This window comes from Colobus angolensis, unplaced genomic scaffold (genome assembly GCF_000951035.1).
Source record: "Colobus angolensis palliatus isolate OR3802 unplaced genomic scaffold, Cang.pa_1.0 Scaffold442, whole genome shotgun sequence".
Lineage (NCBI taxonomy): Eukaryota > Metazoa > Chordata > Mammalia > Primates > Cercopithecidae > Colobus > Colobus angolensis.
In genome coordinates, this window is record NW_012117844.1 from 595,530 (window position 1) to 606,514 (window position 10,985).

A 10,985-nucleotide genomic window follows, 5' to 3' on the forward strand; every position below is an offset into this window, starting at 1 on the left:
TTTTTTTTTAAATTTGTTTTCAGAGATGGGATCTTGCTATGATGCCCAGGCTGAGCTTGAACTCCTAGACTCAAATGATCCTCTCACCTCAGCTTTTCCAATAGCTGGGACTATAGTAATGGGTTAAAAAAATTTTTTGTTCCCATTAGTGGGTTTTTTATTAAAAACTTAATGAGTAAGTGAATGAGATGGTTATAGGCCATTTTGCTGTATTAAAATATGTTGACTATGCCAGGCGTGGTGGCTCACACCTGCACTCCCTGCGCTTCGGGAGGCCAAGGCAGGAGGATGCCTTGAGCTCAGGATTTTGGGAACAGCCTGCACAACATAGCAAGACCCCATCTCTACAAAAAAAAAAAAAAAATTCAAAAATTGTCCAGGTGTGGTGGTGTGCAGCTATAGTGCCAGCTACTTTGGGAACTGAGATGGGAGGATCATTTGAGCTTGGGAGGTCAAGACTGTAGTAAGCCATGATTGTACCACTACACTCCAGTCAGAAAGACAAAGCCAGGCCCTGTCTCAAGAAAAAAAAATTGAGTAAATTCAGAGGAGATGTTTAACATTCTTCTTTTAACATTACAGTTTTAAAATGAGCCAACTACTAAATTGTGTGCTCAAGATACATCTTTTCTTTCAAAAATGAAGTACCGAATTGTGAGCTTAAAAGGAGTTAGAATGAGTCAAGCTGAATGTCATATGACTGGATATTGAAAAGTCGTTATTGATTTACGTCACTTTCTTCCTTACTGTGCACAATACTGAAGTAGTTAATGGAAGAAGATGTACTTACTCAATAAACTTAAGCATTTAAACATGTTGGAAAGAGAAGAGAATCATTATATGATACAACATGAAATAAGATACCTGATAGGTGTGACAGAAATTTTAAGTTACTTAACATCAGTCCCACTGATACTGACTGAATCAAAAGCAGAGTCAAAGCCAGGTATGGTGGCATGTGCTTGTGGTCCCAGCTACTTGGGAGGCTGAGGCTGGAGGATCACTTGAGGCCAGGAGTTTGAGGCTGTAGTATGCTATGATTGTGCCTGTGCATGGCCATTGCACCCCAGGCTGGGCAATATATCTTAAAAAAATAATAAAAACGAGTCATACTAGGCACAGTGGCTCAACACTTGTAATCTCAACACTATGGGAGGCTGAGGCAGGAAGATCACTTCAGTCCAGGAGTTCAAGACCAGCCTGAGCAACATACTGAGACTTTCGCTACAAAAAATATAAAAATAAATTAGCTGGGCATGGTGACACACACCTGTAGTCTCAACTACTTGGGAAGGTGAGGTGGGAGAATTGCTTGAGCCCAGGAGGGCAGTGCTGCAGTGAGCTGTGGTTGTGCTACCACACTTCAGCCTGGGCGATAGAGCAAGACTGTCTCAAAAAAAAAAAAAAAGAGTCGTGTGAATGTATAACTATTTAACACAATTGTGTATTAACTGGGTTTAGGAAAATCCTCATTGCAGTTTTATTTGGAGGCAGGATGTGACAGGTGAAACAGATACGGAATGATAGTAAGATAGCTGATAACAAGTGTTTTACCACAGTCTTCACTGAAAGCCCATGAAAGCATTTCACACATGAGGCAACAAAGGTACAGAAAGGGTAAGATTCTTGACTGAGATTATACAGCAGGTATGTGCTGACACAAAATATAAAAAGTAAACTTGTATTCCACAGACTTAAGAGCAATAGAAAATTAAGGAAGAGGTTAATGTAAGCTGGAATCATTAAGGAAAACTTCATTCCTGGTGGTAGTGGAAGGAACTGTGATAGGGAAGGAAATATACCTGCTACAAAAGGTATTAAGCCTATTTGTAGCAGTGGTTTCTTTTTTTCCCTCCTTAATCCCAAATGTGGTAATACACAGGTTCAGAAGGGGACATTACAGGTTCTTGAGTAGGTGCCTAAAGTGATACTGTGTTTAAAGAAAAGAGTGTGGCAATGTTATGAATAATACATTGGGGAGGAGGGATAGGGTGGAGCAGAAGATCTTTGAGTAGCCAAACCTTTTACAGTAATTCAGATACAAAAAATGAAAGTCTATTCCACCATGGTAAATGGACGTCAAGGAACATAGCTCCAGTATATTTTCAAGAAAGTGCTGAAAATTTGGTAAATGATTAAATATGAAAGACAAGGAATCAAAGGTCACTGGTAGTGTTTTTGAGTCTTGCCAGGAAAATGATGGTTCTTTCCAGAAAGTGGGAAGTTAAGCAGGTTTACATTAATCTTTTCGTTTGAGGCGTATTAAAAAAAAATTTTTTTTTAGTATGTAATATATTAGCCCAGTTAAAAATTCAAAAGGTATTTATTGAAGTCTCTTTCCCACGCCAGATTCTGTCCATACAGTTTCCCTGGCTAGAGGCCACTCACATCACCAGTTTCTTATATATCTTGCCGGAGATATGCATATGTAAGCAAATAAGCATACAATTGTATGTATTTTTTCCCTTTTATTGATATAAATGGTAGCATACTATGTACTGTTTTGTGCATTGCTTTTTTTTTCTTCCATCTGGGCTTATAATAAATATAGTAAAATAAATGGAAAGAGATTTTTTATTTTATTTTTATTTTTTTTGAGACACAGTCTTGCTTTGTTGCTGAGGCTGGAGTGCAGTGGCGCGATCATGGCTCATGGCTCCATGATCATGGATCATGGCCTTGACTTCTGGGCTCAGGCTCCCACCTCAGCCTCCTGAGTAGCTGGGACTGCAGGTGTGCACGCGATGCCTGGCTAATTTTTTGTAGTTACGGGATTTTGCCATGTTGCTCAGGCTGGTCTTGAACTCCTGAGCTAAAGCAGCCCACCCACCTTGGCCTTCCAAAGTGCTGGGATTACAGACATGAACCGCCACACCCAGCCCATGAAAAGGTCTCAAAAGGAACATCTGGGAGTAGAGATAGGGCAAGACTTTCCAGCAGGAGATTGTAATTTAAGAATCATAAAAGGCCTGGCGTGCCAGTAGTGGTCCCAGGTTTTTGGGGCTGAGGCAGGAGGATCGCTTGAGACCAGGAGTTTGAGACAGTAGTTCGTGATAATCACACCTGTGAATAGCCAACTGCACTCCAGCCTTAAAAAAAAAAAAAAAAATCAGATTAATTATGAATTTTTAGCTGCAAGGTAACCTCCTTTGAGGTACTAGCTATAAATTGAGAAAAGAACAGAGCTCAAGACTGAGTCGTGTTGATCTGACCACATTCATTCATCCAGAAATACCTCATTGAATGCTGCTTCTGGCTGGTCACTATCTTTCGTTTGGAACTTTCTGGAGGCAGGGCGGTGGTTTTTAGATGAGACTGTCTCCCAGCCAAGAGCACAGTGGCATGATCATGTCTCGCTGCAGCCTTGACCTCCTAGGTGCGATCCTCCCACTTCAGCCTTCTGAGTAGCTGAGACTGCAGGCACATACCACCATGCCTGGCTAAATTTTTTAATTTTTAGTAGAGATGAGGTCTCACTATGATGCCCAGGCTGGTCTGGAACTCCTGCACTCAAACAGTTCTCCCTCCTTGGCCTCCCAAAGTGTTGGGATTACAGGCGTGAGCCTCCACATCCAGCCAAGCTGAGATTTTTGTTTTTATTTATTTATTTATTTTTTGAGATAGAGTTTCACTCTTGTTGCCCAGGCTGGAGTGCAGTGGCGCAATCTCGGCTCACTGTAACCTCCACCTCCCAGGTTCAAGCGATTCTCCTGCCTCAGCCTCCCTAGTAGCTAGGATTACAGACATGTACCACCACGCCCAGCTAATTTTGTATTTTTAATAGAGACGGGGTTTCTCCATGTTGGTCAGGCTGGTCTTGAACTCCCGACCTCAGGTGATTTGCCTGCCTTGGCCTCCCAAAGTGCTGGGATTACAGGCATGAGCCACCACGCCTGGCCATTGGGATTTTTAAAGTAAGCTTTTGAAGAGTTTATGCAAAGTGATGGCATGATCCAGAATATTTGGTATCAATCTGTGGAATTGAAGAGAAGCAATAAGTGAGAAACTCATTGGGAGATTGCTGCATAGTCCAAGCAAAAGATAATGTTGGATTGGATTGAGGTGATAGAGATGGACAGAGATGGATGGATTTTGTGATACATATTGAAGGTAGAATTTACAGGACGTGCGATGGATCAGTTATTGGTAATCAGGAAGAAGGAAGATCCGTAAACATTGACTGTTTCCCAAGGTCAGTCCTTAGCATTGGAAAATAACTCTAAATATAAACCCCATTTAGTTTCTGGTATGTTGACGAAATCAGAGAAAATAATTTAAGTTGAAGTTTAGAATGAGGGGCTGGGTGCAGTGGCTCCCACGTGTAATCCCAGCACTTTGGGAGCCCAGGGCCAGCAGATCACCTGAGGTTGGGGGTTCAAGACCAGCCTGGCCAACATGGTGAAAGCCTGTCTCTACTAAAAACACAAAAATTATCCGGGTGTGGGGGCACACACCTGTAATCCCAGCTATTCAGGAGGCTGAGGCAGGAGAATCACTTGAACCCACAGGTGGAGGTTGCAGTGAGCCAAGATTATACCACTGCACTCCAACCTGGGCAACAGAGTGAGACACTGTATCAAAAAAAAGAAGAGCAAAAGAAAGTGATGATGAAAAGGTGCTCAGTTACCTTAATTCAGATTTCAGTGTTTACCTGGACCTTCTCTCAGAACATTGATTGTAGCCAAAATGGGAAAGGCATTGGATGGCTGGATAAAGGGTTTTGGATTTCATTCTATTAGTCATATCCATTGACCTGACTGTAGATATTACTGTCTATAGATCTAGACACCAGAAAGACCAAGGCATGATTAGAAAATTGTGACTTTGAACCCCATCCCCCAACCTCCAGAAGGGGAGAGGGGCTGAGGGTTTATTAATCACCAGTGGCCAGTGATTTACTTAATCATACCTGTTTAATGAAGCCTCCATAAAAGCCCAGTAGGACTGGGTTTGGAGAGCTCCCAGATAACTAAGTGGAAGTTCCTGGAGGATGATGTCCCAGGGAGGTAATGTAACCTTTGAGCCTCTTACCCCATACCTTGCTCAATACCTATCTTCATTTGTATCCTTTAAAATATCCTTTATATTATAATAAACTGGTAAATACAACTGTTTCCCTGCGTTTTGTGATAGCAAATTAATCAAATCCAAGGAGGGGGTCATGGGAAGCCTGATTTATAGCCATTTGGTTGGAAGCATAGGTAAAACAACCCAGTCTTGCAGTTGGCGTTAGAAGTAGGGGCAGTCTTGTAGGGCTGAGCCCTCAACTGTGGTATCTGACGGTGTCTCCAGGTAAACAGTGTCAAAGGTGAATTGAAGAATACCCACCTGGTGTCTAGTATAGAACTGATTGATATTGGTGGGGAGAAATCCCCACACTTCTTGGTGATGAAGGTGACAGCAGTGATTTGTATTGTGAGAGTGTAGTATGAGAAACAGTTTGTTTATTCCTATGTTCTCATACCCACCTTTTGTGAATTACTGTAGCCTATATGTGGAGATAACTGCAAATATTTTGTAATTTAAACTGTCCTAACTCAAACAAAATGGATAGGTGCCTTAAAAGGGGTTGATAATGATATAAGTACAAATGAACTACATAATGGTTAAACTAACATTTACTGCTTAACTATCAACCATGCGACAAAGCAGAAACAATGATGTAATAGATCTGAAAAGAAGTTACCCCTCTCAGAAAGTTCAGTTATTAAAAAGATTTTTTTTTTTTTTTTTTTTTGAGATGAAGTCTCGCTCTTGTCCCCCAGGCTCGAGTGCAATGGTGCAATCTCGGCTCACTGAAATCTCCACGTCCTGGGTTCAAGTGATTCTCCTGCCTCAGCCTCCCGAGTAGTTGGGATTACAGGTGCCTGCCACCACACCCGGCTAATTTTTGTATTTTTAGTAGAGATGGGGTTTCAACCATGTTGGCCAAGCTGGTCTCAAACTCCTGACCTCAGGTGATCCACCCGCCTCGGCCTCCCAAAGTGCTGGGATTACAGGTGTGAGCCACCGTGCCTGACCGGTAATTTTTTTTTTTAATTAGATATGGGAGTCTCACTGCATTGCCCAGGCTGGTCTCAAACTCCTGGCCTCAAGTGATCCACTTGCCTTAGCCTCCCAAAATGCTAAGATTACAGACTTGAGCCATTGCATTCTACCAAAGGATAATTTTAAATATGGATTTATATCCACTGTTATGTTTGGGTATCCTATGCCTTAAGTGTGTATTGAGTTTTAATACTAACTAATGATATGGAGCCATTACAGTTCAAACATTTAAAAATTTTGCTTATGTTCTTATAAGCCTTTTCTATTTCAGCATGTGTTTTATAATGCATTAATATACTAATATATTCTTGTATATAATGTATAAGCAAATTAAACTGCAGTCAAAAATGTTCTGGAGATCACTGTTCGTGAAGCTATTTTGAGGAAGGCTCTAAGAAGATGACTTGGGAATGTAGGGAACCTGAGTGGGTACCCTGGTGTTTTAACCAGCGCTGACCAGAGTAGCTCTGTTTATATCTTTTTTATATATGGAGGTTCTTAGTAAACTTTTGGTTGTAAAAGGGGTTCTGGTTTTTTTAAAAAAGGTTTGAAAACTTTTGTGGATGATGAGAGAAATCGAAGGATTTTTTTTTTTTTTTTTTTTTTTGAGACTGAGTCTTGCACTGTCGCCAGGCTGGAGTGCAGTGGCACAATCTCGGCTCACTGCAACCTCTGCCTCCCGGGTTCGAGCGATTCTCCTGCCTTAGCCTCCCAAGTAGCTGGGACTACAGGCGCACACCACCACGCCCAACTAATTTTTGTATTTTTAGTAGAGACGGGGTTTCATCATGTTAACCAGGATGGTCTTGATCTCTTGACCCCGTGATCTGCCTGCCTTCGCCTCCCAAAGTGTTGGGATTACAGGTGTGAGCCTCCATGCCTGGCCAAAACTGCAGGATTTTAAACAAAGGAGTGACTTGAGAGAATTTTAGACTAACTCTGGTAGCAAGTTTCTCCGAAACAGCATAGCCAGGAAGAAGGTAGAACACCGATTTCTAGCTATTTTTACCTGATGACACAGAAAATAAGAAGTATTAATCTGAGGCCTGGATTAATTAAATAATATTTTTCATTTACTGTTTAAAGCCGAAAAGTACTGAAATGTTCCCATTTTCAAAACTTTGATCTGGAGATGATTTTTAGTTTGTATTCATGTCAGGTCATAATATTTATAAGTACTAGTTAAATGAACAAATTATTACATATAAGGTGTTTTGTAGATTATATTTTTGGTAGAGTATAAACTCAATTTGTATTTGTTTGAAAATCAAAGTTTTAGCCATATTGAACTTTCATTATTATATATCCTTTAAAGATTGTTCATTTGAGTATTGCATAGTGTTTTTAGTGTTTAAAAATGTGTGTGTAGGCTGGGTGCAGTGGCTCACACCTGTAATCCCAGCACTTTGGGAGGTCGAGGCAGATGGATCGCTTGAGCCCAGGAGTTGGAGTTCCAGACCAGCCTGGGCAAAATGGTGAAACCCTGTCTCTACAAAAAATTAGTGTGGCGTGGTGTGTGCACCTGTAGTCCCAGCTACTCGGGAGGCTGAGGTGGGAGGATTGCTGGGGCCTAGGAGGTCAAGGCTGCAGTGAGTCATGATTGTACCCTTACACTCCAGCCTGGTCATAGAGCAAAACCCTGTCTCAGAGGGGAAACCAAAAACAACAACAAAATATATATATGTATATTTGTGTGTGTGTGTGTGTGTGTGTGTGTGTGTGTGGTGTATGCTTTATTTTAAATCCAAACTTTAGTTTCTAATACAAGGGTTGACAACCTTTTCCTAAAAGCGTAACTAACCCTTTGGTAGGCATGTAATCGAAGACATTCTAGGAGACTGCTTACCTAAACCTTAGGCTAATTTTTCTATACCCTAAAGTACTGAACTGGGTGCTGTTGGTAGCACTTGTAAATAAGAGCAGATAGCTTTGTTTCACCATGGTGTTGCATTTCTTAAGATCCTGAAGTCTTTTCCAGATTTAAAAAAAAAAAATGGCAAAAGTAGAGTTAAGCCTTGACCTATTTTCAGATATTAGTTAGCTTACTTTTAACCAGCTCAAAGGGAAGGATAAATACATAGGTGGTTAGTGAATGGGACAGCTGATTTTCTGGAAGCAACAGAAAGTAGATGGTTGGAATGTCTTTGTTACAGTTTTAACCAAGAATGGCTAGCCTTTTTATAAATATTATTTGGGTAACATGAGTCAGAGCCTACTAACCTATTTTAATATTTTTTGTTTTAGAAAATTGCTCAATGTCATTTTTAGTACCAAAGCTATTTTATTGCCAATATATTACTAATAATGCCAATCGAATATACATCAATTACTCTTCTCGGGGCATTTGTCATTGCTGTGTTTTCAGTCCTCTTGATTTTCATTTATACTTTGTAGATATCTCTTTTCTAGTGTGATGATATAGAAATATTTATTTTTAAACAGGATACATTAATTGTTTGGTCAGAAGCAGAGAACTATGATTTGGCTCTGAGTTTTCAGGAAAAAGCTGGCTGTGATGAGATCTGGGAAAAAATTTGTCAGGTGAGTTTCTTTTTATAATATTTAACTTAACATTTGCATCTTTTCTTGAATTTTTGTTTCCTTTTTACTTCAAACATGTATTAGGATGTGGAGAGATAGTGTCTTAATGTGAGACTTGATAATATAACTTGAAATTTTTTTATATTCTACAGCAAATTATTTTACTTCAAGTTTTTTAAAAACAACTTTGTCGTAGTTTTGTTTTACCACTTTAGATTTTGATAGCATATACTCATAATTAATACCTTGTATTATAGAGTGGCAAATACTTTAAACAAACCAAAAGAAGATTAAGTAATTAAGTCAGGCTTTTAGATTAAAAATAATAAATATTTGGTCATATGTTTGCCTAATGTTTATGAATACTGTACGAGGCACTAATGATCAACAGTATTCATGACTTCAGTTTATGTGGAACTTAGAGTGTAGCAGGATATATAGAATATGTGGTAACTCTTAAGTAACTAGAATTTTTTTAAAAGAAACCTTTTATTTTAGAACAGTTTTAGATTTACAGAAAATATAACTATAATGGAGAAGACAAACATCTCTTATTTATAACTAAGATTGATTTACATATCTGCTGGAACATAAATTTATATGGTGGATAATTTATTCTAGTGATTTCTGTATAAGATTATACCTTGTCCCATCCTACTACCCCACCTCTATATGTCAACACCTACTTTTTAATACATGTTCTTGGATATAAATGTATTTGTCCACCCCGATGCAATTGCTCACACCTGTAATCCTAGCGCTTTGGGAGGCCGAGGCAGGCGGGTCACCTGAAATCAGGAGTTCGAGACCAGCCTGGCTAACATGGTGAAACCTCATCTCTACTCAAAGTACAAAAATTAGCTGGGCGTGGTAGTGCATGCCTGTAGTCCCAGCCACTAGGGTGACTGAGGCAGGAGAATAGCTCGAACCTGTGAGGGAGGTTGCGGTGAGCCAAGATCATGTCACTGCACTCCAGCCTGGGCGACAGAGTAAGACTGTCTCAAAAAAAAAAAAAAGTGTTCGTCCTAGAAATTTTTGTGGAAATTTGTTTATTAGTGCTTTCACTTAGGTAGTTTCAGGAGGTCTCCAAGAACGCTCTCAATTTCCATAATTCATCGGAAAGACTCAACAGAATTCAGCAAAACGTTATACTCACAGTTACCGTTTATTACAGCAAAATGATACAGATTCAAATAACCAATGGGAAAAGGTGCATAGGGTAGGGTCTAGGAGAGTTCCAGGCTTGAGCTTCAATTCTCTTTCCCAGTGGAATCATGCAGACAGCACTTACTTCTCCCAACAGTGATACATGGCAACACACGTTCAGTATGGCCAACCAGAGAAGTTTACCGAAACCTTTGTGTCCAGGGTTTTCATTGGGGATTAGGGTTTACGTAAGCATCGCTTACCACCTGTGTGGCTAACCTTATTCCAGCACCTCCAGAGGTCAAGAATATCTTGTGGTCCAAGGCCCCCAACATATACCACGTTGTTAGCATAGTATGTCTGGCATAGGTGAAGGCCCCCAGGTAAACCAAAACACTATTATGAAGCAGGATATTCTGAGTGCTTAGAGTTTACCTCTCTGGAGCTAGATAATGGCCAAACTTTTCCTTTGGCAAGGTCAGTCCTTTACTGCACAGGCCACTCCTTGACCAAGACTCTCTTACACCAAAATGATCGTATTTATGTGAGCATCTACATTTAGCATAGGATTTATATCACAGATGGAGAAATGATATCAGTATGAATATACCTGGCATTTGGGGCCAGTGTGGAGTAGAAACAGGTTTGAAGAAACAACTAACTTTTCCTGTAAAACCATGTCATATCTTTTGTACTTTTGTACTACTTTGATTTCTTATTTCTCTCCTTGATCTGCAGATTTTACCTTATGATAAACTTGTACAGAACTGTATACCATAAAAACTGATAGTCAACAAAATCCAGCTTTTTGTTAGTCCAGTGATTTTTTTTTTCTTCTTAGGTTCCAGACCATGATTCTGTAGGGCCAGTGACTTTCCTTTTTCTTAATTATTCAAATAACTCAGCATGGGCCAGTGATTTTTCTATCAGCATTACATCCTCAGGAAGCTTTAACTCAATCTCCCAGTACATTTGATCATCAGTATCAGTATTATAAGATTTATGTAGATAAGGTAGTTGGATCAACAATACTAGTGTTACACCATATCACAGTATGGTAGTAGATGTAACCTGAAAAGTAAGAGTTGATAAATTCTAGCACATTACTAGAATCCCACTTAGTCATTAACAGTTGGTCTGGGGCTGGGCATGGTGGCTCACGCCTGTAATCCCAGCACTTTGGGAGGCCAAGGCGTGCGCATCACGAGGTCAGGAGATCGAGACCATCCTGGCTAACACGGTGAAACCCC

General features: G+C 40.0%; 1 protein-coding gene across 1 annotated transcript in view; it reads left to right on the forward strand.

The window, feature by feature from the left end:
* SMEK2 (SMEK homolog 2, suppressor of mek1 (Dictyostelium)) overlaps window positions 1-10,985 on the forward strand; it is an 82,943-nt gene that overhangs the window by 6,632 nt on the left and 65,326 nt on the right. The window contains exon 5 of the mRNA XM_011957452.1: window positions 8,491-8,589. Within this exon, the coding sequence (XP_011812842.1) occupies window positions 8,491-8,589 (99 nt within the window). The remainder of the gene's footprint in view (window positions 1-8,490; window positions 8,590-10,985) is intronic.